The sequence below is a fragment of the Haliotis rufescens genome, unplaced genomic scaffold, assembly GCF_023055435.1.
Source record: "Haliotis rufescens isolate VD_foot unplaced genomic scaffold, xgHalRufe1.0.p SCAF_19, whole genome shotgun sequence".
In the NCBI taxonomy this organism is placed as follows: domain Eukaryota; kingdom Metazoa; phylum Mollusca; class Gastropoda; order Lepetellida; family Haliotidae; genus Haliotis; species Haliotis rufescens.
In genome coordinates, this window is record NW_025963879.1 from 21,767,802 (window position 1) to 21,794,052 (window position 26,251).

Consider the following 26,251-nt stretch of genomic DNA (forward strand, 5'->3'; position numbering starts at 1 on the left):
GGAGAGGTCATAATACGTCCTCTAAAGTCCTTCCCAACACTGAAGGGAGAGTTTACAATACGACCTCCAAAGTCCTTCCCAACACTGAAGGTAGAGGTTACAATACGATCTCCAAAGTCTTTCTCAACACTGAAGGTAGAGTTTACAATACGATCTCCAAAGTCCTTCCCAACACTGAAGGTAGAGGTTACAATACGATCTCCAAAGTCTTTCTCAACACTGAAGGTAGAGTTTACAATACGATCTCCAAAGTCTTTCTCAACACTGAAGGTAGAGTTTACAATACGTCCTCCAGAGTCTTTCCCAACACGGAAGGGGGGTTGCAATACGTCCTCCAGAGTCTTTCCCAACACTTATGAGATCGGAGAGGTCATAATACGTCCTCTAAAGTTCTTCCCAACACTGAAGGGAGAGTTTACAATACGACCTCAAAAGTCCTTCCCAACACTAAAGGTAGAGGTTACAATACGTCCTCCAGAGTCTTTCTCAACACTGAAGGTAGAGTTTACAATACGATCTCCAAAGTCTTTCTCAACACTGAAGGTAGAGTTTACAATACGTCCTCCAGAGTCTTTCCCAACACGGAAGGGGGGTTGCAATACGTCCTCCAGAGTCTTTCCCAACACGGAAGGGGGGTTGCAATACGTCCTCGAGAGTCTTTCCCAACACTTAAGGGGGGTTGCAATACGTCCTCCAGAGTCTTTCTCAACACTGAAGGTAGAGGTTACAATACGTCCTCCAGAGTCTTTCTCAACACTTATGAGATCGGAGAGGTCATAATACGTCCTCTAAAGCTCTTCCCAACACTGAAGGGAGAGTTTACAATACGACCTCCAAAGTCCTTCCCAACACTAAAGGTAGAGGTTACAATACGTCCTCCAGAGTCTTTCCCAACACTGAAGGTAGAGTTTACAATACGATCTCCAAAGTCTTTCTCAACACTGAAGGTAGAGGTTACAATACGTCCTCCAGAGTCTTTCCCAACACGGAAGGGGGGTTGCAATACGTCCTCCAAAGTCCTTCCCAACACTGAAGGTAGAGTTTACAATACGATCTCCAAAGTCTTTCTCAACACTGAAGGTAGAGTTTACAATACGTCCTCCAGAGTCTTTCCCAACACAGAAGGGGGGTTGCAATACGTCCTCGAGAGTCTTTCCCAACACTTAAGGGGGTTTGCAATACGTCCTCCAGAGTCTTTCTCAACACTGAAGGTAGAGGTTACAATACGTCCTCAAGAGTCTTTCCCAACACTTAAGAGATCGAAGAAGTTACAATACGTCCTCTAAAGCTCTTCCCAACACTGAAGGGAGAGTTTACAATACGACCTCCAAAGTCCTTCCCAATACTGAAGACAGGGGTCACAATACGTCCTCCAAAGTCCTTCCCAATACTGAAGGTAGAGTTCATTCACTTATACGTCCTCCAAAATCGAGGTAGAGGTCACCATACGGCTCTCAAAGTCCTTCCTAACACTGAAATGAGAGGTCAATGCACGGCTCTCCAAGCCGACATTATCCCCATCAAGTAGTGATCTCTCAAATAATATTTTATTTGTAAAATTGTTGACCAAGAGTCATACCAAAAGAAGTTATATAAGATGGTACATGAAAGACTGGTGGGCTCGGAGTCGGTATACTGTGTACAAGTGGGGTACCCTTGTTAAACTGCAGTATGGTATTTCAGCGGGCTAACACTATAAAACCGATCCGGACGCTCGCTCACTCACTCACTCACTCACTCACTCACTCACTCACTCACTCACTCACGCACGCACGCACGCACGCACGCACGCATGCACGCAGTCATTCACTCACTCGCTCACTTTATCAATAGCTTTTCGAAACAGATATTCGCAGTCATCGTCCACTATTGCGAATTGTCATTACATGTCGCAATTATTAGGTGGGAAGATGATTATTTCATCATCAACAGTATAAAATATCTAATATTGATGCAAGAAAGATGATATTTCCTGTCATCATCAACATTATGCAATATATCTGAAGACTGCGCTCACCTACTGTCTGACCCGAACGAATGGCTGTTCAAATCAGTAATTAATGTTTTTCTTTTAAATTTATATTTGAAACCAAATCGCACAGTGTTGTCGATGTGGGTAGAAGATCAAAGTAATGGCCATTGCATTTACGTGTGCTCTTTAAATTGAAATGTCAAATAAAAGTATCAGTATCCACGTGATTTAAATCATAAAACCAAGTAACTATTGTGAAATATGTAGAAAAAAGTATAAGCTTTTGATCTAAATTCGTTTAACGATTTTTTCTTGAAACGATAAGACACAAGTGACACACCTACGAGGACTCTCCTTAGAAGTCAGTGAGCTCAAATTTAACGTTGTATCGGCACCATTTCAGACAAATAGCAACCTTTCCTCAGGAAAGGATGGTGTTAGGATGTATGTCCTGCTTTCACGGATTGATTATCAAAATAAACAATCAAAAAGAATGATTTCCAGTTTACGACACTCTGTTCGAATGACGATATTCTTTGAAATCGAACTTATTCTTTTGAAAAGCATATATTTGTTCAAAAGGAACAAGGAAGTGCGGGGGTTATTTGTAGAAATGTCACATTGTGCACCATTTGTGATACCAGAATCGGTTGATGTGGTACGAAGTGTTGTGACTGAATGAGTCTAATGCGGTTTTAAACAATGATTTAGATACAGGAGAGGAGTGTGGGAAGAGAGAGGGAGGGGCATGGAGGGGAATGGGGGGAGAGTGAGAGGAGTGTGGAGAAGTTGGGAGGAGTGAGGAGAGCGGGGGAGAGTGAGATGAGAGTGGGGGAGAGTGAGATGAGAGAGGAGGAGAGTGGGGGAGAGTGAGATGAGAGTGGGGGAGAGTTGGGGAGAGTCAGGGAGAGTGAGATGAGAGTGGGGGAGAGTGGGGGAGAGTGAGATGAGAGCGAGGGAGAGTGGGGGGAGTGAGATGAGAGAGCGGAAGGACAGTGGGAAGAAAGAGGGAGGAGAGTGAGATGAGAGTGGGGGAGAGTGAGATGAGAGAGGGGAGAGTGGGGGGAGTGAGATGAGAGAGCGGAAGGACAGTGGGAAGAAAGAGGGAGGAGAGTGAGATGAGAGTGGGGGAGAGTGAGATGAGAGAGGGGGAGAGGGGGGGAGTGAGATGAGAGCGGGGAAGACTGGGAGGAGAGTGAGATTAGAAAGGGAGGAGAGCGGAAGGACAGTGGGAGGAGAGTGGGAGGAGTGTGAAATGAGAGCGGGGGAGAGTGAGATGAGAGCGGAGGAGACTGGAGGAGAGTGAGATGAGAGAGGGAGGGAGGGAGGAGAGCGGAAGGACAGTGGGAAGAGAGCGGGAGGAGAGTGAGATGAGAGCGGGGGAGAGCGGAAGGACAGTAGGAGGAGAGAGAGAGGAGTGTGAGACGAGAGTGAGACGAGAGTGAGACGAGAGTGAGACGAGAGCGGGGTGAGAGTGAGATGAGAGTGGGGGAGAGTAAGATGAGAGCGGGGTGAGAGTGAGAGGAGAGTGAGACGAGGGTGAGACGAGAGCGGGGTGAGAGTGGGGGAGAGTAAGATGAGAGCGGGGGAGAGTGGAGGAGAGTGAGATGAGATTTGGAGCATAGCGGAATGACAGTGGGAGGAGAGAGTGAGACAAGAGCGGGGTGAGAGTGAGAGGAGAGTGAGATGAGAAAGGGAGGAGAGCGGAAGGACAGTGGGAAGAGAGTGAGATGAGAGCGGGGGAGAGTGAGATGAGAGCGGGGGAGAGTGAGATGAGAGAGGCGAAGAGTGGGAGGAGAGTGAGATGAGAGTTGGAGCAGAGCGGAAGGACAGTGGGAGGAGAGAGGGAGGAGTGTGAGACGACAGTGAAACGAGAGTGAGACGAGAGTGAGACGAGAGCGGGGTGAGAGTGAGAGGAGAGAGACGAGGGTGAGACGAGAGCGGAAGGAGAGTGAGATGAGAGTGGGGAGAGTGAGATGAGAGTGAGACGAGAGCGCGAGGGTAGTAGGCATCGAATTACGAAACTGCGATACAACAACATGTATCAACCAAATCATCGAATCTGACCACCCCAACCTGTTAGTCGACTTTACGACAAGCATGGGTTCACGGGGTGAACCTGGCAGATAGTGATTACCCTTGTTGTACAGATACACTATTTCTGTTTCACACATGGCACTAATTACAAAGCCCTTACATAGACTGAACGTAGAAACCCGACTGTAGAGCATCGTCCCTCTTTACACGTCACCGTGTGGTCGCACACCAACCACTGTGTGATACAACGCACGGAACGATTCTCTCGCCACTGTATCCGTCTATCCATCATGCTGTCAGTCTAGCCCTCTATTTTCCCTCCCACAATAACCCCTCGCTGCCTGGTGTGAAAACACAATAAATCATTGGGAAACAAAGGTAGAGTTTTTACTAAACGTGCGCCAGATCAGCTAGGGAAATCCGCTTGGGAAATCATTCTTACAAGCGTTTTAAACTTCTTAGAGGACAATTTTGTCCCTGTATCTCGAATGGATTAAAACTTTCACCTATATAATTGAAATAAATCTAAATAACACTGCAGAGTTGTCGTGATCTAGGGCTATTAATATAACAAACCTTTCTCTTGCATTTAAATGCTGAAATGTATTTCACAACAAGAACTTGATTAATAGGTATATCGAAAACCGAACAAGTATGTGCGACATTCTGAACACACCGGTGACTCCTTGAAATCACATCTCTGAGGTCACAAATAGCCATCTTTATAAAAATACAATAAACGTTTTAAATAATCATTGTATTCACTTTCTCATCAGAGTTCTTTTATAAACGATTTATTCTAATTGCGTTCGATTCTGCGGAACTGTATTTTCTCCCTAAAGAACCCATTCGTGACCAACTCGTGTTATTCCGGGACAAGCCGAATAGGGACTCGTGCCCCTCTCGTGGCCATTTTTGCGACCGGGTTCCGTCTTAGCGCAAACGGGCATACCTAAAACAATTGTAAATTCGTTGCGTAATGGTTCACATATATTTCCCCATGTATTATATATATTTCAGATGCAATTTAAAGCACGTCGGGACGTGTGGAATTATACAGTATGATTGAACATATTTCACTGTGTCTTGGGTATAATTTTAGATGCAAGACATATGTAAAATCAAAAATTATTTCTGAGGGATTCTTTGACGAAGTACTTGAAATCATACGCGCATTCTGATTGGTTTGTCGTATTTTCGCACATAACATTCATCGATATGGGGACGAGTCTTCTTGTAGGTTACGGTAAGGGGCGAGTGGTGACGAATGTAAAGAACCAAAACCCTTTATTCTACGAAATCTGTGGAGTTTTATATGCTAAAACGTAAAGAAAGGGGAGAACATAAAGCACTTTGCTTCGTGTGAAGATATCTACAACTGTGACAATACGCCAGGCTAGAAGATAGTAACTGTGAACATACCCCATGTTGAAAAAAACGAGATAAAATAATAATCTCTTACAAAGTGACTGAGTGAGTATGGTTTTACACCGCATTAAGCAATATTCCAGCAATATCACATCGGGGGACACCAGAAATAGGCTCCACACATTGTACCCATGTGGGAATCGAACCAGGGCCTTCGGCGTGACGATGAACGCTTTAACCACCAGGCTACCCCACCGCCCCTCTAACAAATAGAGATATTGTATTTTCTCCGTTTTTTGCTTCTGTTACGCATCATTTTGTAACCAAATTGCAATGTATTCGCCTACGGCATCGATAGATCCGTTGATCGCAGTGATTGAGTGTATATTGACAACAGTTTGGGGCGGATGGCAAATTTATCGACTTTATCTAGATACATATCAGCCGTTCGGTGCGACCCAAAATAGTCAAGTGTTTGTTGGTTGGTGTAAATGGGGGATCGCTTTCCATCTGCATCCTCGTCCAGGGTAGACATAGCTGCATCAGTACAAACGAATCGATCCGCGGGCTATGACACTTTGGAAGCGCATATACATGTAACGCAAGACTGAACTCCTAACACGGCTGGTCGATCATGTCTCATGGTCGTGCCGATGCCCTTTGGCGTGTAACGAGTTTTCAATTATAGCTAACTTGTCCATCACGGGAAAGATGTACGATGGTGTTAATGACACAGAGGTTGCGATTATTATCAAATGGTCGTAAACAAGCTGATTTGTTGGGAACGTCTGTAAGGGCAATGAGAAGACTGTCATTATTCAACACTGACGTTTTCTTCCGATTGGGATTTTGTTTTGAAGCAATCAGCTGAAAAATCGTTGAGAATGTAAATAATGAATTTGTTTTGCGTTGATCAGCTCTTTAATGTATGCGATGTCGCACATCAAAATAAAGTTTGTTGAGCTTGTATTAAAGTAGTTTAAATAGTCAGCGAGTGATGTCGTGTGACGCGGAAACATTCCAGTCATGTCAGACTGTTTGTCGATACTCAAGTCTGAGCCAGCCATGATGCACGGGTTCATGGGAACGAACCACGCCATCAGGGTCTGACGTCACGCAATCAGTCAAGTCTCTGAGCCTGAACACCCGATCTAATTACTGCCATCACGTACGGGTGAGTGAGTGAGTGAGTGAGTATGATTTCACGCCGCTTTAGCAATATTAGGGCAACATGACGGCGAGGGACACCAGAAATGCTCCACTAAATGTGCCCATGTGATGGATAGAACACGACGCGAGTGAGTGAGTGAGTATGATTTTACGCCGCTTTAGCAATATTAGAGCAACATGACGGTAGAGGGACACCAGAAATGCTCCACTAAATGTGCCCATGTGATGGATAGAACACGGCGCGAGTGAGTGAGTATGATTTTAAGCCGCTTTAGCAATAATCAAGCAATATCAATGGGGAGGGACACCAGAAATAGGTTTCACTCATTGTACCCATGCGGAGGATGGTACACGACGCTTTAAAGTGACAAGTAAAGCGAACGCCTTAACCACTTGGTCATCCACATCCACCCCTAATCCCCCCCCCCCCCCCCCCCCCCTCACCCAGCGACACTTACAAGCCAAGATTGACGCAGGTCTTAGAATCGAAATTCCAACAAGTGGAACTTACCACTTAGAGCACTTGCCCGCCTGTGCCACTACTTCAGAGAATTGTCTTACAGAAGTGGTTTAGTGCGTATCTCAACGTCACGTCCCATGTAATGGGTACGTGACTCTGGCTCCTCCGTAACTTCAGATGATTAATTGAAACTTCTTTTCATCTGCAGATTAATAGCATTGGTTGCATAAATATCAATCATTGTTGATTGTATCAACTTTTGGTTTGAAGATGACAATCTGGGACATCTTGCACAAGTTCAATGTTCTTTTAGTCTCCTAACGTTGTTTATTAAAAGCCATGTATTTTTGTGTCAGCCGAGAAACGGCATCTTACGTAAAGGGCTCCATCTTATTTTGCGTTGAGCCGTTAATAAGCTTTGTAACTAGTTGAAACCTTTATCGTCATGTATAACTTGCTGAAGACACCTGCTAAGCAGTCTCGACGTTTCATCAGGACAGATATTCTTGTTTGATCTGGAAACGAAGGGAGTCTTTCCAATTCCTCAATAATTCGTTTTGAACACGTTCTGAAGATTATTTTTTCTTCAAAGTAGACGAAATAAAGATTTTCCCTTTTAGATAAGGCTCTTATGTGCTGTTTCAAACGATTAATGTTTATCTAATACCGCGGTATCCGTGTAGTTATCATTGATTGCCGTTTCTAATCAGACATTCTGAGGTCCGCAAAGACCAGTCCCGTTCCTAAATTTAAATAAACCCAGACACATGTTTCAAGACGTTCTGCCTCGAGAACTGGTAATTTCACTCAGGACAAACTTATAGAACCATGTTGTAGCACTAGGATTGGAATGTTAAACGTATATCAAAGATCAATATTTTCCGACCATGGCTTTTGTGTCCTTAAGAATCTGATGTAATGAGAACCGCATATCCGTGTCTCCCAGTGTGAACTCTCATTATCGATGTTGAAACAACTTCCGTATACTTAATTCATGAGTTTTCATATGAACAAGACTCCGCTATGAATTATGCATACGGCATCTGACTTCACTTAAGATCTGATTATGACAGCCTCACTTCTTGGACATGGGGCGTTTCAAGACAGCAGTCCCCACCAATTTCTGTCAGCGGTGACCATTGGTTTTCTGTCCAACAAAATGAATGTACGTCTGTTTTTGTTCTTACTCTTGCCGATTTTGAATGATTAAGTGGCTTGTTCGTTTGAAAGTGTTTCTAACATGTCATGATGAGCATTGTGACAGGGCGGTCGGGTAGCCTAGCGGTTACAGCGTTCGCTTGTCACGCCGAAATCCAAGGTTCTATTTCCCACATGATTGCAATACGTGAATCTGTTTTCTGATGTTTCTGGCCGTGGTATTGCTGGGCTATTGCTAAAACCGGCGTTAAACTCACTCACTCACACACTCACTCACTCACTGTAGGGAAGGACTTGACGGCCGCATACTGATCTCTACCTTCACTGTCGGGAAGGACTTGACGGCCGCATACTGATCTCTACCTTCACTGTCGGGAAGGACTTGACGGCCGCATACTGATCTCTACCTTCACTGTAGGGAAGGACTTGACGGCCGCATACTGATCTCTACCTTCACTGTAGGGAAGGACTTGACGGCCGCATACTGATCTCTACCTTCACTGTAGGGAAGAAGTTTATGGCTGAAAGCTGATCTCTACCTTTACTGTAGGGAAGGACTTGACGGCCGCATACTGATCTCTACCTTCACTGTAGGGAAGGACTTGACGGCCGCATACATCCACCTTCACAGAAGGAAAAGGACACTGACGACTGTTTACCTCTATCTTCTTCGTAAGAAAGAACTTTAATGGTCGAAAACTGACCTCTACCTTCGCTGTAGGAAAAGGACTTTAAATTATCTTCACTTTATATTTCAATACACTAGTCAGTCGCTAGACAATGTGATGGATAGACGCGAGTGTGTTCTGTATGATCTTGTGATAAAGTGCAAAACAACGATTACAGACAATCTCTTCTCAACAGAGGCAGAGGGAACCGACAGCTGTGTATTAGAAACACGCGCCGTACATCCCTAAGCTGCCAGTACCCTGCATATAAATGGACACCTGATAACCTGCCTTCTGTATGTACGTCGGTGCATACGTGGTACATATCTAACCGGCGGTCACGCGACATAGCGAGTGTACTCGCTCGGTGTTATTTTTTATCAAGAAAAGAACAGTTTTTAGTTCGGCATGGCCATAAAATAATATATTGGGAGAATGGAAGCACAGACATTAATTTAAGCTCAGCTGCCATTGTTGGGATGAGCTTGATGGGTCTGGAGGAATGTTTTACCTTACGAATAACCATGGGATTTTGTCAGTGGTTTTTTTATACCTAGTCACATCAAATGGGTTAGATTGTGTTCTTCCCTGGATGAAGATCAAAGGGTTTGAAGCAGTGAATAGCTCCCAGTCTTAGAAACTTCTCAGCTACCATAGTAGATAATGGGATCACAAATCAAGGAGCTTTTGGGTACAGACATCGATGAAATTACCATTTGGATCATGTGCCATGCGTGTGATGCGTGAGAACCTAGGATGTTATGTACTTCAGTACCACACGCCAACGGAGGCAAGCAGTCTTAGGTTCAGCCTTTGCAGTTAGTCATCAGTGAACACTTTTTGCCCCATCGTTATCGGTGTAATGATAAACAACATCAACGCTCTACATTGTCTTACAGTTGTGAAATAGGTACCCTTATGAATGTGACCTTTATTGATGAATGTTTTGGGTAACAGGTGGACTCGATATCGCTCAACCAGTTATCCAAAGGGTACCCTCCAGGATTTGTGGTAACACTAGCTTCTATTCTCTGATCCTTCGTAATTTTGATTTCATTGACAAGTCAGTTATGACATGGGTACCCGTCAGGGGTTGAAAGTGTGGTAACACTAGCTTCTATTGTCTGATCCTTAATCAGATCTCATTGACCAGTCAGTTATGACATGGGTACCCGTCAGGGGTTGGAAATGTGTTAACACTAGCTTCTATTGTCTGATCCTTAATCAGAACTCATTGACCTGTCAGTTATGACATGGGTACCCGTCAGGAGTTGAAAGTGTGGTAACACTAGCTTCTATTGTCTGATCCTTAATCAGAACTCATTGACCTGTCAGTTATGACATGGGTACCCGTCAGGGGTTGAAAGTGTGGTAACACTAGCTTCTATTGTCTGATCCTTAATCAGAACTCATTGACCTGTCAGTTATAAAATGGGTACCCGTCAGGGGTTGAAAGTGTGGTAACACTAGCTTCTATTGTCTGATCCTTAATCAGAACTCACTGACCTGTCAGTTATGACATGGGTACCCGTGTTGCATGGAATGTATATCATGTGTACAAGCTTTCGGGAAATACATCTTTACAAGTGATTATACTAGTGATTATTTAATTTTTGTTTGTTTGTTTGTTTGTTTGTTTGTCGTTTAACGCGGCACTCGGCAATATTCCTGCTATATGACGGGGGTCGTTCTACGGAATTGGGATAAGATGACACGCATCAACGTTAACCAATTCAGCGAGCCTGACCACCCGATCCCGTTAGTCGTTTCTTACGACAAGCATAGTCACCTTTTATGGCAAGCATGGGTTGCTGAAAACCTTTTCTAATCCGAATCTTCACGGGTATATATAATGTCCTACCATTTGTTGTAATGTTCACCATGTCATTGCGAAGATGTTGGAGTGAATATTAATCAATGTCACCAGTAGGTTCATGTTAATGACATCTCGGGAAAAGGCATCTTCCGTGGTCTAGTGGATAGAGCACCTGCCCACAGAGAGGAAGGTCGGTGGTTCGATCCCCCAGTTGCGTCATACCAAACGACGTTAAAAGATAGTATTTGTTGTTTCCCTGTCTGGCGCTCGACATTAAGGGGGAAAACAAGGGCTAGTCGAGTCGGAGTCAGTTTTCTGAAATTAATGAGGTATCCATGTTAAACGCGAGCATGAGATCGCAGTGACACACACACGCACGCACACACGCACACACGCACGCACACACGCACGAAGCACGTCGGTGTATAAGTGCAATAATCTTGAACATGACGTTTAACCCCTTTTAACCTCACCACACCTCTCGGACTGATGGTTTTCTTCTGATAAAAAAATAAATCAATATGCTTTTCGTCACCAGACAAGGTAATAACAATTTCAAAACCACTTGATATAAATTTTAAATTAGATAAACAAATCAAGTTTTCTTTGAGGTGGGACATAATATGAGTGTCGATAAATCAAGCAGCTTGACCTTTCCATCTATTTATTAGATGCCTGTTAAACTTAGATCATTCAAAATTAACTCTCTTTTGTACATTTCACAACAATATAATTCATTTTCTTATTCATAATTCATCATTCATAATTCATCATCTAATTAAAGCCACCGTAGAAATGACTTTACACAACCTTAAACAAACTGACTTAAATTAGATGATGCAAATATAGCTTGGGATTGATTTCTAGTGATTACGGAAAGGGTTTAGACGCTTTTATTATTATTATTTTGATAACATTTTACAACAAAATGAAGTGTTCCTGGTTCGTTATCTAAATAGAGACGCATTTTGACAACACATATGTTTAAAAAAATTATTAAAATGATAAATATAGCATCGTTTTGATAACATTTTGTTTAAAAAATTATGTTGTTACTCATTTACAAAAGTAAACATTGGTCTCTACAAATTTACAACAACCTACAGTAAACTACGGATATAACGAACTCAAAGGGACCACTATGTTTAGTTCGTTATAACCGTAGTTCGTTATAAGCATATATACAGCATAACTACAGCAAATAGTCGGGACAAATAAGTAAGTTCGCTATATCCGTCAGTTCGTTATAAGCGTGTTCGTTATAAACGTAGTTTACTGTATTCCTACATTACCCATCATCAGCAACAATTATGATGCAGAACTTGACATCCGGTAAAAGTATTAACGCCAGTGTCCTGGTGTGACACTTGTAGCGATTCTATATCGATGAGTCTATTCCTTAAGCATCACTCATAACCAGGCTCCGTTGTGTCTGGACCCTGGCTGTGGAATCACAAATCCATCTCTACCAATGCCCGACGCGAACAACCTAATTGTGGCAAGCTGTTCCTTCAGCTTCAAGCAGTCAGCTGTGTGGCCAATCAGCTATCGCTGTAACATCAAGAACATGGCGCCGAGCTCATAATTAATGGTTGACGATGATTGAAATTAATGCCCAACACTATTTGCTTGATAAGGGGTCAGAAGGGACACCACTGGTTCACGACTCATCAGGACCAGGCGAACAGTTGGTCAGCTGTGGTCATCTGGGAATATGACGGAAATGAGAATGAATCCGGTGCTCAAATGAGCAATCTGTTCTTTGCCGAAAAATGCTGTCATCTTTGCGATGCTCACAATGAGGACCCTTTTCATCTTCATCATTTTTCCATAATCAGTGATTGTTGGCACTAGGACACGAGTCGCCTTTTGTGGGGACTAATAAGTATTAGAAAACAGTTTGCTCGTAAATAATCACTTTATGTTAGGATTGTAGTACAGTGTTCATGTTTAAATGGGGTTTGCTTTTGGCTTACAGAATGTAGAATTGATGTTGTCGTGTCAGACAAACGTACAAGGGCAAAGACATGTTCTCGTGATGGCCGACCTTGTCACGAACGTTGCGTCGAGACAGTTGAATGTGCCTACCTACATGTCCAAATTTGGTTTAATCATGTAAATAATGTTTAATCTTACGCATTTGTAGCACTTAAAATCAGCTCTTGTCACTCACGGCATTAGTTACAGTATATATAGTACATCGTATTACATTACATTAATTTACACGGAAAGCGGAATGTCCGGGGTTCGATCACCGACCGCGTCACACCAAAAGGCGTTTAAAGATGGTACTTGTTGTTACCCTGTCTGGCGCTCGGCATTAAGGGACTAAAACAAGGACTGGTCGGCTTGAAGTCAGTATACTGTGTCTGAAGGGGGTATTCATGTTAATCTGTGGCATGGTATCTCAGTGGGCTCGCACTAAAATTGGCATTAGGCCGTACTGGTACAAGCACACGCACGCACGCACACACACATACACATTACATTGTCGTAGGAGGCGACTAACGGGGTCGGGTGGTCACGCTCGCTGACTTGGTTAATGCATGTCATCGTATCCCAATTGCGTGGATCGATGCGCATGATTTTAATCACTGGATTGTCTTGTCCAGACTCGATTATTTACAGACCGCCGTCATATAGCTGGAATATTGTTGAGTGCGGCGTTAAACACCATACAAACAAAAACATGTTATTCAGTGACACCACACCACGCCACGCCACGCCACGCCACGCCACGTGGAAACTGTGACGTTAAGGTCTGCTTGGTCAACCAGATATTGCAGTTTAACCGCCCTATAGGCAGTATCACTGTCAGCGTATAGATGGGGTTTTGTAAAGGTAATGTGTTCTTGGAAAATTGTTAATGCCAAATATACCACTCATTACATGAAGCGTCTTGTATAACATCGTGAGACGAAACTGCGCATTACAGTATTAGCGCGTGCCGCAGTTACTGCATCATGTGAATAAAACTGCACTTGGCTCACACTTACCTCGAGATAGATCTTTTGGATGTAATCATGTGATTGGATCCATGAGTGCATATAGGTTTAACACAGTGCAGTCTTTGCAGCTGCAGGAGACGAGCATTAACTTGAGGGAGAAGGTTAAATTAAGGTATAAGAGAGAGATCGGTAAACAAAAGGCATTAGATTTTGTTGTTGGGCAATGAAGTTTAAACGTGATGAAGGCTGGTGTGATGCTGTTGGTAAAGGGGTTTAGTTGTGGGGTTGGTGTGATGTTGGTAAAGGGGTTTAGTTGTGGGGGTGGGGTTGGTGTGATATTGGTAAAGGGGTTTTGTTGTGGGGTTGAGGCGATGTTGGTAAAGGGGTTTATTTGTGGGGTGGGGTTGGTGTGATGTTGTTGGTAAAGGGGTTTAGTTGTTGGGTAGATTGATGTTATGGTGTTGGTAAAAGGGTTTAGTTGTGGTTGGTTGGTTGGTTTGTTGTTAAACGCCGCACTCAGCAATATTCCAGCTATATGACGGCGGTCTGTTAATAAACGATTTTGGACCAGACAATCCAGTGATTAATATCATGAGCATCGATCCACGCAATTGGGATACGATAACATGCATCAACCAAGTCAGCGAGTCTGACCACCCGATCCCGTTAGTCGCCTCATACGACAAGCATAGTCGCCTTTTACGGCAAGCATGGGTTGCTGAAGACCTATTCCACACCGGATGTTCAAGGGTCGGTTCAGTTGTGGGGTGGGGTTGGTGTGATGTTGTTGGTAAAGGGTTCAGTTGTGGGGTGGGGTTGGTGTGATGCTGTTGGTAAAGGGTTCAGTTGTGGGGTGGGGTTGGTGTGATGCTGTTGGTAAAGGGTTCAGTTGTGGGGTGGGGTTGGTGTGATGCTGTTGGTAAAGGGGTTAAGTTGTGGGGTGGGGTTGGTGTGATGCTGTTGGTAAAGGGGTTAAGTTGTGGGGTGGAGTTGGTGTGATGTTGTTGGTAAAGGGTTAAGTTGTGGGGTGGAGTTGGTGTGATGTTGTTGGTAAAGGGTTAAGTTGTGCGGTGGAGTTGGTGTGATGTTGTTGGTAAAGGGTTAAGTTGTGCGGTGGAGTTGGTGTGATGTTGTTGGTAAAGGGTTAAGTTGTGGGGTGGAGTTGGTGTGATGTTGTTGGTAAAGGGGTTAAGTTGTGGGGTGTGGTTCTCAGAGCCCAAGTTTTGAAGCTCAAACAACACACACACACACACACACACACACACACACACACACACACACACACACATATTTGAACGATATCCTTATTCCAAGCGCAAGCACCACTGACACAGCCACAAATATGTCGACAACACAAAACACGATCACAAACATCTTCTCAGATACCTAACCACCTCTGCTGAACACATCACTTGATCGTACGCACCTGTGCATACGACTTAATGACCCGACCATTTCGACTTCAGCGCCCGTCTTCGCCGCCATGTCATCCTGGAAGGTCATTATCTTCGTCTCAGAGGTTATAAATAATGTTATTTACGCATAGGCCTCGAACACATGAATAAAATATGCAAGATCGAGGTCGTCATTACATTTCCGTGTGTTTTCTTCTGAATACGGCTTTGGGTTCTTTTAAGGTATGTCGCCACAACCATGTTGTTGTGTGTAAAGTACACAATGCTTCGTTCTAAACCACTGTTTATTGATTCTAACCTTCTTTAGATTGATTCGATCGTTTCCTTAATCAAGCCAAGTTGCCAGCTTTGCAATGGATTCAAATTTAAGTCTCCTAAGCAAGGCACTATATCAGTGTCAATTAGTGCGGATGAAATAAGTTATGTGTCGTGATATTATTTATGTAATTCACTAGTTTGACGTTTTCTGCCTTGTTCGGGCTTAGGGAAGGCGGTCATTGTGTTCCGACAACGTGAATGGTTATTGATGACAACTGATGACAAAACCGTCATATATTCAAGAGTGAGTGAGTGAGTATGATTTTACGCCGCTTTTAGCAATATTCCAGCAATATCACGGCGGGGGACACCAGAAATGGGCTTCACACATTGTACCCGTGTCGGGAATCGAACCCGGGTTTTCGGCGTGACGAGCGAACGCTTTAACCATTAGGCTACCCGACCGCACCTCTTATATTCAAGAAGGAATGTAATATCTTACCTACGGTTGAAAAATACTTTCGACATGGATAAGGCTGTTGGGTAGTCAAGGTGTTATCACGGTCGTCACAAAATGCATGTTCAGACATGTTCCAGGGGCCGTCGGGTAGCCTAGTGGTTGAAGCGTTAGCTTGTCACGTCGAAGACCCGGGTTCGATTCCCGATATGGGTACAATGTGTGAAGCCCATTTCTGGTGTCCCCGTCGTACACTGACAAACCGTGGCCAAACAGCGGCGTAAAACCCAACTCACTCACTCACTCAGAGTATAAAGTGGCAAGGAACAAATTTAGCCCATAATCTACCACTCGTTATGCAGAGTTAGGTCCCTTAGCCGTTTCCTGATCAGCTGGTCGATTTGGTCATCCAAACTCCCAAAGTATGTCAGCACCATGCTCGTGCTCGTGAATTCACAAGAGTGTTAAGCACCACTGACCTACATGAACGGACGTCACATCCCTCCCACATAACACTGACACAAATAGCTGACACGCCTTACATATTCCTCTGTTGGCAAGCAGGACTAAGACACCCTGCATATATTGACTTGTATCTGTACAACGTCACATCCCTCCCACATAACACTGACACAGATAGCTGACACGCCTTACATATTCCTCTGTTGGCAAGCAGGACTAAGACACCCTGCATATATTGACTTGTATCTGTACATCGTCACATCCCTCCCACATAACACTGACACAAATAGCTGACACGCCTTACATATTCCTCTGTTGGCAAGCAGGACTAAGACACCCTGCATATATTGACTTGTATCTGTACATCGTCACATTTACATGATGGCGAATTCATATCTGTCACTGTAAATGTGACATTTGACGAAGTGCAAAGCACGGCCGGAATTTCATAGTAAATATACATTTCTGTTAGATAGAAGGGTATCATGTCATATAACCGTTCATATGAGTGCGACCGCCTCCGTGGTCTAGAGGTAGAGCGTCCGCCCGGAGAGCGGAAGGTCCGGGGTTCGATCCCCGACCACATCATACCAAAAGACGTTAAAAGATGGTACTTGTTGTTACCCTGCCTGGCGCTCGGCATTAAGGGGCTAAAACAAGGACTGGTCAGCTCGGAGTCAGCATACTGTGTCTGAGTGGGGTATTCATGTTCAACTGCGGCATTGTATCTCAGTGAGCTAGCACTATAAATCGGCATCAGTCCGGACTAGTACAAGCAGCCACACACACACACACACACACACACACATGCACGTCGCTATATAAGTGCAATAGTCTTGGACGCGACGTTAAACCCAATTTTACTTCACCTTATGTATAAGTGCGTGTCAATTCGAATCTCATTTTCAAAATATGCAAACAAAACGGTCATTACATATGTTAACAAGTGTTTGTGTGATGGTTCAATCTAATTACATACAAAATGTCAACGCCTGAGGAAAACCAGTCTCGATTATCCGCGAAACAGATTCCACGGGGCGGCACAGGCAAAATAGCTGTGAAAATTATATGCGTGAAAATAAGACCCTGTACTGTCTGATTACGATACCTCTGTGCGATTTTGTTATGGGAGTAAAGACTGGGAAATAGGACATATTTGAGCAACACTGGATTTATATTGGTACCATGTGTCTTGAAACCTATAACTTTCCCCATGGATTGTAAGATCGATTAGGTCTTGTAACGCTATTTTAACATGTGTAATCTCGGGATTTGAAGATGAGGCTTCGAGTAATACCACTGGTGCTGTCACACGCTAATGTAAGAGAACCGTGAAGATCCGGGGTAGAATAGATCTTCAGCAACCCATGCTTGCCGTAAAAGGCGACTATGCTTGTAAGAGCCGACTAACGGGATCTGGTGGTCAGGCTCGCTGACTTGGTTGATGCGTGTCTTCGTATTCCAATTGCGTGGATCGATGCTCATGATGTCAGTCACTGGATTGTCTGTTCCAAACTCTATTATTTACAGATTGCCGACATATAGCTGGAATATTGCTGAGTGCGGCTTGAAACAACAAACAAACAAATAAACATTAAATAATCACCAGTGTAATCACTTGTAAAGATGTATTTCCCGATAGCTTGTACATCAAACTCTTAATAGGGGTTTGACATATTTCTGTTCCGTAGGTTAATATCATACACGGAAAGGTTCACTTCGTCTGGATGTTGCTGTGATGATGTTGTTGTTGTTTATTCTTTAACGCCGCACTCAGCAATATCCCAGCTATACGACGGCGGTCTATAATTAGTCGAGTGTAGACAACACGATCCAGTGATTCACACCATGAGCATCGATCCATGCAAATTGGGTACGATGACATGCATCAACCAAGTCAGCAAACCTGACCTTCCCATCCCGTTAGTCGCCTGTTACGACTGGGTAACGAATCCCGGTTCGCAACAATTATGTTTCTAGGTTTGTCAGCACCGTACCCGTGCTCGTGGGTTTCACCTGCATCACTTCGGGCTTTCCTCCCACATTAAGCTGACATGCCGTGATACAACTGGAATAATGTTAAAAGCGGCGTTAAACCCAACTCACCCACTGTTCCCTCACTCAAAGACGTCGTGTTCCTCTTCTGTATAAACTGTTGGTTTTATATCATTAAAGGCAGGCCGGTATCTTCTGCCTATTTTTCCAGGAAATCAAATATAGTACAAACTAATCGATGTCGCTCAACCATCTTGAGGACGCACGGGAATACACTCATTCAAAATAGACAGATCCAGTCGACATTCTCTCGCTTGGTATATTAAAAATCGTGATGTTAATTTTAAACTTACTCTGCAAAGCTGTGTGAACCGCTGGCCACAACATCAGTGACGTCTTAGAGACGTGGTGACAGACTCACGGAGCCTCCTTGTCCTCCGGGAACATGCTGCTACGGCATTGCGTCTAGCGATGCGATTGACTGTGGCAAGCAGACGACGATTAGATAAATGCATAGAATATTTACACATTCTTTCTTTGAATCCAAGAAGCTATGTGCAATAGAAAACTTGCATAATTGATGTCAGTGGAAAAAAGTTCACGACTATTTTTATATGTACAATTCCAGCAGAGAAAATTATCTCGAGTCCATATGAAGTATGAAATATAAAATCACATGATCAGCGTTTAAGCCTCGTGTTATTTTAAGTGAACACTGCTGTGAGTAGACGTTAATTCTTTCTTCAGTATCGAAGAAAACTTGTTTGATGTTTTTTATTTTCTGTTGTTTGAAGTGTTGTAAAACTTAGCAACAAGGATATATATTTCATAAGATATTCATTACTTTAGTTTGGGGCGTTATTTGAGCGTCACGTCTTTCCTTAATCGTAGCGGAGATGGATATTAATAATTCTGCGCTCATTTCTACCTCTCGTTTACTGTGAATGATATATGATAGGCAACAGGTACAATGTATTTATATATAATGTTTAATTAAGTTTGGCCTTTACGTGATATAAAAGCAGATAAATAACTCAATTCCATATTTTCACTTAAATAGAAAAGAAACCCCATTGATCCAGCATGGAACATCTACATTAATAGATATTACTGACGGGATGGTGGCTAATTGTCTCATACGCGGCAATTTTCTGTGCAGAGTTGCGTCCCTAACGGCGGACCAGAATCTTAAGATCGTTCAAATCCCAAATGTTTCTTGGTTTGTCAGCACCATACTATGAACGTGAGTGTCACCAAAGTGGTAAACGTCCAAGACATGAAGCGTTCGGGCTTCCCTCCCATATCTGGCTGAATCGCCGTGGTAAAAATAATATACTTTTTCAAGCAGCATTAAACCCTGTTCACTCACTCACCGTTACTTATCTCTTTGTTCGAACGATTTCACTTGGGTCGGATGAAATAGGTTTAACTGTATACAACATGACGTTGTTCTCAAGTGACAAATCATATGATTCCAGTTGCAATTCCACATTGCCTTAGGAAGAATAGATTTAATGAGAGACTGAAATAAATACCTAGATAGTCAGTGTTTAATTCGACAAGTTCTCCTTTGACGACCGGACTGGATCTCAAGATCTATGATATACGAGACGATCGTTTTTGATAATAATACGATCACCTTCTATGTAACATGACATTTTCTACAGTAGGAAGATGAAGTGCCTCTGAACAGCCTACTAATTGATTAAGATTGATATAGTTACTCAGCCTCTTTGCCCGAAGGTCTAACAATGTACCCTTAGGATTACATCCGATCATTTCATTTCAAGACTTTCAGAGATGGGGTATTCTTTATAGAAACAGCTATTGATTTCATTGAATGTCATTCTGAAGAAGTCACAACAAGACCTTCCTAACGGATTCATGGCAATACCGTCCTGAAGCATTCATAGCAAGACTGTCTTGAAGAATTCGTAGAACGACTGTCTTGGAGCATTCATAACAAGAACCAATTTGTTACGAATTCTCCAGAAACTATTTTTTCATTATATTTTCGTTGATACTGTTTTGAGAATAAATGCATACATCAATACTAATAAGTAATATCGATGTCCCCATCTCGTATTTTGCACTGATAAGAATGTTCTTTCGATCAAATGCAATTTTGATATGGTCTCGTTTTTTTATGTAAAGTTTTAAACTTTTATCCGAATCAAGCTATAGTCAACTTTTTTATATACCAGGGGGTGGTGTATAGGGTTGGGGGTATGGGGGGTATGGGGGGTGGGGTAGGGGGAGGGAGAGAGCTGGAAACTGGGATTTATTTTATTTAAAAAATCACAGAAAATTCTTTCAAATAAAAATTGATAAGCTTCAGACTGGAAAAGAAAATTGTCTTCAACAAAAATTACATTAATTTAAATTTAAAATATCTGGTTGAAAAAATGTCTACTCTCTTTGCAAAATCCCCAACACCCAACACCCAACACCCAACACCCGAATATCATTGATCGGTAATTCAGTGAACATATTATCTTCATTTTAAAGCATTGATCATGATTTTAGTGCGTACGACTACACGTGGTCATCATTTCGATGTGCAGAGTTGCGCCCCTTAGACGTACCTCAATCCGATGGTCCTTGGTTCATGTCCAAACTCACCCTTCCCGCTAGATATTGCACCACGGTCACTGAATGTGATATGTTGCATGTTGGGCGTGTTTATCTGCAACATACTGAGTCGATGTATTCTTTTGAGGGTCAATGGACACCTCGCGGTCACATTGTCCATGCACGATGCCTTCTACAGAATATTCGAAGAGGGCGTCTCTATTGAACGTCAATGCGGAAGGCAGACGTAGTGTTTGTAACCTATTAAAGGAACCTGGTCACCAGGCTTTTTTGTTTGGTCTTCATATCAGACAAGAATCTAATCAAAGATACAGCTTCCGTTAAAACCTTAGCAATCCGGACCGTTATATATAAGATTTTAAAACCGGATGTTTCACCGAACAAGACCAACCACTGATTGTTCCTATGGCATGTATACATGTCGCTGTCGCATCGCAGGTGTACAGCTGTACGGTGAGTGAGTTGGGTTTAACGCCGCTTTTAACAGTATTCCAGTCATATCACGGCGTGTCAGCTTCATGTGGGAGGAAAGCCCAAAGTGATGCAGGTCTCAGACGTTTACCACTTCGGTGAAACCCACGAGCACGGGTATGGTGCTGACAAACCTAGAAACATAATCGGGGCGAACCGGGATTCGAACCCACAATCATAGGTTTCTGGCGTGCCTAAGGGACGCCACTCTGCACAGCGAATCGCGGCTCCTTAGACGACTGGGCCACCCGTGCCCCCTACGGCTGTGTGGTGTCAGACAACAAACAGATCCCTGCGGGTGATACCAATAGCACAGGACATGCTTACCCTTTTCGAGAACACCGATTTTCAGTTATCCATTCATATAACTTGCACGCTGTTTTGCCTTTTACGGCCAATGACAACTGTTTTGTCGGATAATCGAGTCTGGATAATCTCTGGCGTTGATGTTATATATGTACATGACCCGTACGACGGAAAGACACAGTTTTGAACTTTTCAAGGCCTAATATCAATAAACTGTAATGCCTGTTATATAAATGTTGAGCTTTTCGCCACACACTTACCAGGTAACGATTGCAAAATGTAATCGCGCTTGTACAGTTGATTAATTTTGTTTGCACGACGGATTATTTCTGTGGTTAGCTTACCATACTGATTTCAAATGTATCGTATATGTGGCGCAATATTCTCTATAGTAGTTTTTAGCCAAATACCAAAGCTTCTTTTACCTTCAGCGTGAAAATAGATATCATTTTTATTCCTTTTTAATAGCCCTGTTTTGTTTGATTTCTGAAAATGCCAAATGAATTCATATTTCATCATTAACGCCCCCGAAGTTATGTAGGTCGAACGTGGTTGTACATGAAGTTCAAGGTGTTTATTATTACGGCAATTTCTAGTGGCTGTTGTTATATAGTAGGAGCACGGGTGACTCACTAGGCAGGGCCACTCAGAAACGATGTGGGAAGTTTCGTCAATATGCTAGCAGAAACAGTTTCTTCTTGTTATATTTGGTTTGTTTACACTGTAAACATGTGTTAAGATTTTTAACACAAACCAAGCGCGTTCCGTGTTCCATACTTTTCTAAAGCACGGTTAGAATAGTGTTTAACAGTAAGGTATTTATGGTCTAAATGTGGGAAACACCCGTAAAAATACATGGTGACGTGACCCGTGAAGATCCGGGGTAGAATAGGTCTTCAGCAACCCATGCTTGCCGTAAAAGGCGACTATGCTTGTCGTAAAAGGCGACTAACGGGATCGGGTGGTCAGGCTCGCTGACTTGGTTGATGCATGTCATCGATCCCAATTGGGTGGATCGATGCTCGTGATGTCAATCACTGGATTGTCTACAGACCGCCGTCATATAGCTGGAATATTGCTGTGCGGCGTTAAACAACAAACAAACCAAACCAAACCAAACATAGTGACATGGTTTAACATTGCTTTGAATAGTATTTCATTTATATCGCGGCGTGCTAGCTAAATGTGGGACGAAAGCCCAAAGTGATGCAGGTCTGACGTTTACCACTTTTGTGAGAAAGGTATCGTGCTGAGTAACCTAAAAATATAATCAAACCGAACCGGGATTCGAACCCACGTTTTTAGTCTGAGGGACTCACAGCGAGAAACGGTGCCTCAGACGACTTGACCACCCTGCCCTTTGTTTATTAAGACTTACTGTATTTTTTCTTAAAGACCTATATTGGCTGTTTCAGGTACTGAGCAATGGCGGTACAATCAAACAACCCACGGGCCCTTCCTGAATGACAGCATCATTACAGTGACGTACGGAGACGGCCATTGGAGCCTGCCGTACTTCGACTGTGGCGGCGGCGACATATGGATGATGACGTACACTGTGCCTTTCTTTGGATACAGAAATGGAAGTTTTCATTTCAAGTGAGTAGCTATTTGTGGTATATATTGGCAATTATCTTATTGACATTTAAATGCGGCGTCAGACAACAAACCGTTACTCTTTTATGCAGATTGCGTGAGTGGCGGGTGCTATCGGTAGAGCAGGACGTCGACGTTCTCACCCTTTTCGCGAACACCTGTGTCATCACTGATTTTCAACGATCCATTCATATAATTTTCACAGTTATTTTGCTTTATGCCAAATGAATCTGTATAATATATGAATATTATAACCGAGACTTTTTAGTCTATGGCATTGGCGTTCTATATATATCTTATATATAAAGAACTTGAATTTCAATGATGTTTTCGTGACTTTCTTGTACCCCACTACAGCGATTTACAACTGGAAAAATATACTGTGATTCTTCGCAAAAGACATTTTTGTGACCTGTCCGTTCTATTCAGATCCTGCATTTCAAGCTCCTTACGGCGAAACAGCGTCGCATAAACATTGACTTAAGATGTATGTGATTCAGTCGAGCCTAAACACAAACAAATTATCGTCTGGCAATATTCGCTTCCTTGTTTGTTGTCGAATTTTGTAAAATGCTAACATGGCGGTAAGATAGATTTGTTGCAGGTTTGTTTCTCCCTCGGGGAATACGTTTATATATACCATCCATGTGGCCGTGTACTCCATCATGAGGCCTCAAAAAGGTATTTCATGTTACTGGTCCCCGTCCGCGTCATTTTCAACCCTGCCGTACTGTTTTCCGGATTTTAATCCATGGGCGGGTAACTCTAACCTGGTTTTCCCCCATTCGTCACCACTCGCCCCTTCCGTAACCTGCAAGCTTGTCCCGGAATAACACGAGTTGGTCACGAATGGTTTTCCCCGACAACGAACAAACTGCACATATCGCGCGAGGCATCTTGTGTCTGTGCACGTTGTGTGTGTTGAGGTGAGTGGGAGGTTATGTCTCAAATGTTTTTTAGGCATTACTCAACTTCAATGAATCGCTGCGAAAAAGGCATTTTAATACCGGACACAACTACGTTTAGTCTAAGGCGCCGCGATTCGCTGTGCAGAGTTGCGTCCCTTGGACACGCCAGAAACCTATGATTGAGAGTTCGAATCCTGGTTCGCCCCAATTATGTTTCTAGGTTTGTCAGCACCAGACCCGTGCTCGTGGGTTTCACCGAAGTGGTAAACGTCTAAGACCTGCATCACTTCGGGCTTTCCTCCCACATTAAGCTGACACACCGTGATATAACTGGAATACTGTTAAAAACGGCGTTAAACCCAACTCACTCACTCACTCACTCACAACTACGTTTACTTCCAGAATACAACGATCAAACCAATGTATCATTGTTGGTTTATTCATCCAAATGTGCTTGTTCAAAATAAGAAGCAGTGTTATTTTGGGCCAAACAAATACACCAGAAATGATACATTTTGGCTTAACCTTGTACACATGCAGGTTGATAAGGTAGTCTAGTGGTTAATGCTTTCACGTTTCTTGGGGGTCACGGGTGGCCCAGTCGTCTAAGGCGCCGCGATTCGCTGTGCAGAATTGCGTTCCTTGGGCACGCCAGAAACCTATGATTGTGGGTTCGAATCCAGGTTCGCCCCGATTATGTTTTTAGGTTTGTCAGCACCATACCCATGCTCGTGGGTTTCACCGAAGTGGTAAACGTCTGAGACCTGCATCACTTGGGGCTTTCCCCCCACATTAAGCTGACACGCCGCGATATAACTGGAATAGTGTTAAAAGCGGCGTTAAACCCAACTCACTCACTCACTCCTTGGCCCCGTATCACAGGGCAGTCTCAGCTGTAGTTAAAATTGTGATCATTTCATAACACCGTGCGCTGTATCGCTGCGACATTGCAATATACGCTGAATGGATGTCGGTGCTCAAAGTCATTTGGTGTACGGTGAAACATCGTTATAGCCTGAGACCCGTGAAGATCCGGGGTAGAAAAGTTCTTTAGCAACCCATGCTTGTCGCAGAAGGAGGTCAACGCGATCGGGAAGTCAGACTCGATTATTTACAGACCGCCGTCATATAGCTGGAATATTGCGCTCAACAACAAACCAACACCGTTATTCCAGACTCAGTCAGACGGAAAGAACGAGTTTGCCGCTCTCAACATCTGGGTCCACATGCACAAAGCGATCTTAGCGCTAAGATGATTGTAACTCCCATACTTTAACATAGGCTTACAGTAGTCGTTGCGCTAAGATTGCTTTGTGCAAGTGGGCCCAGATGTTGAGAGCGGCAAACTCGTTCTGTATTTTCTATTTTAACCCGGATGTATCGAACTGGATGTTTTGTATTCCTGGTTGTCTTGAAATCAATGTACAATCCGAGGAGTTACAAGTTATAGTCCCAATTAAGTTATAACTTACCCTTCTGCCGTCTGAATTAGATGAGTATTTATCTGGTCCTCGGCCTTCAAAAAAGGGTTTGACTGTATACACAAAGATACCTTACTGCGTCCATCTGATCCGCTTATCCGGCAAGGTACTACTATTATGGACAATTTCACATCTGTCTACATGAACGGGATTTACGCATGTCTAGTCAACCCAGGTCGAACAATGAAAAAGGAAAAAGCATATTCCGTTCACTTCTCAAGCTATTAATCTTAACCAATGGTAGGCCGCCTTGGTGGCCGAGTGGATATAGCGTCTGCCCGGAGACCGGAAGGTCGGTGGTTGAATCCCCGCGTCATACCAGCGTTTAGACCTTCATTAATCCAACATATTGAAGTCAATGATTAAGTAAACGACATGATGCCATCCAAGTTAATGCGTACTCCGAGGTATACCCTAAACCCGTAGCATACTGCAAACAAAGCCATCACGCCCGTCTTGACGTCGCCAATGCTATTTGAAGAGTGCCTTAAGATCTAGCAGTATTCTCATGGGACGTAAAATTGGTGTTTTTTGCTTCATGTGGGTATAATTGAAATGTCAAATGTAGTCTCTTGTCCGCTGTGTAAGATAACTGTCTTTATATATATCTGCATGCAGCCATCAAAGTGCCATCACTTCAGATACTCGAGATAGATATGTTTGGACATGTTTTCCGCTCGTTCAAACGTATGACGTAAGACAACTGCCAAATT

The 26,251-nt window shown here is 43.3% G+C and overlaps 1 protein-coding gene across 2 annotated transcripts in view; it reads left to right on the top strand.

The window, feature by feature from the left end:
• Positions 1 to 26,251, top strand: part of LOC124135293 (probable G-protein coupled receptor CG31760) — a 288,076-nt gene that overhangs the window by 130,142 nt on the left and 131,683 nt on the right. For both annotated transcript variants that reach the window (XM_046500559.2, XM_046500560.2), the window contains exon 3: positions 22,969 to 23,152. In XM_046500559.2, coding sequence (XP_046356515.1) covers positions 22,969 to 23,152 — 184 coding nt within the window. The remainder of the gene's footprint in view (positions 1 to 22,968; positions 23,153 to 26,251) is intronic.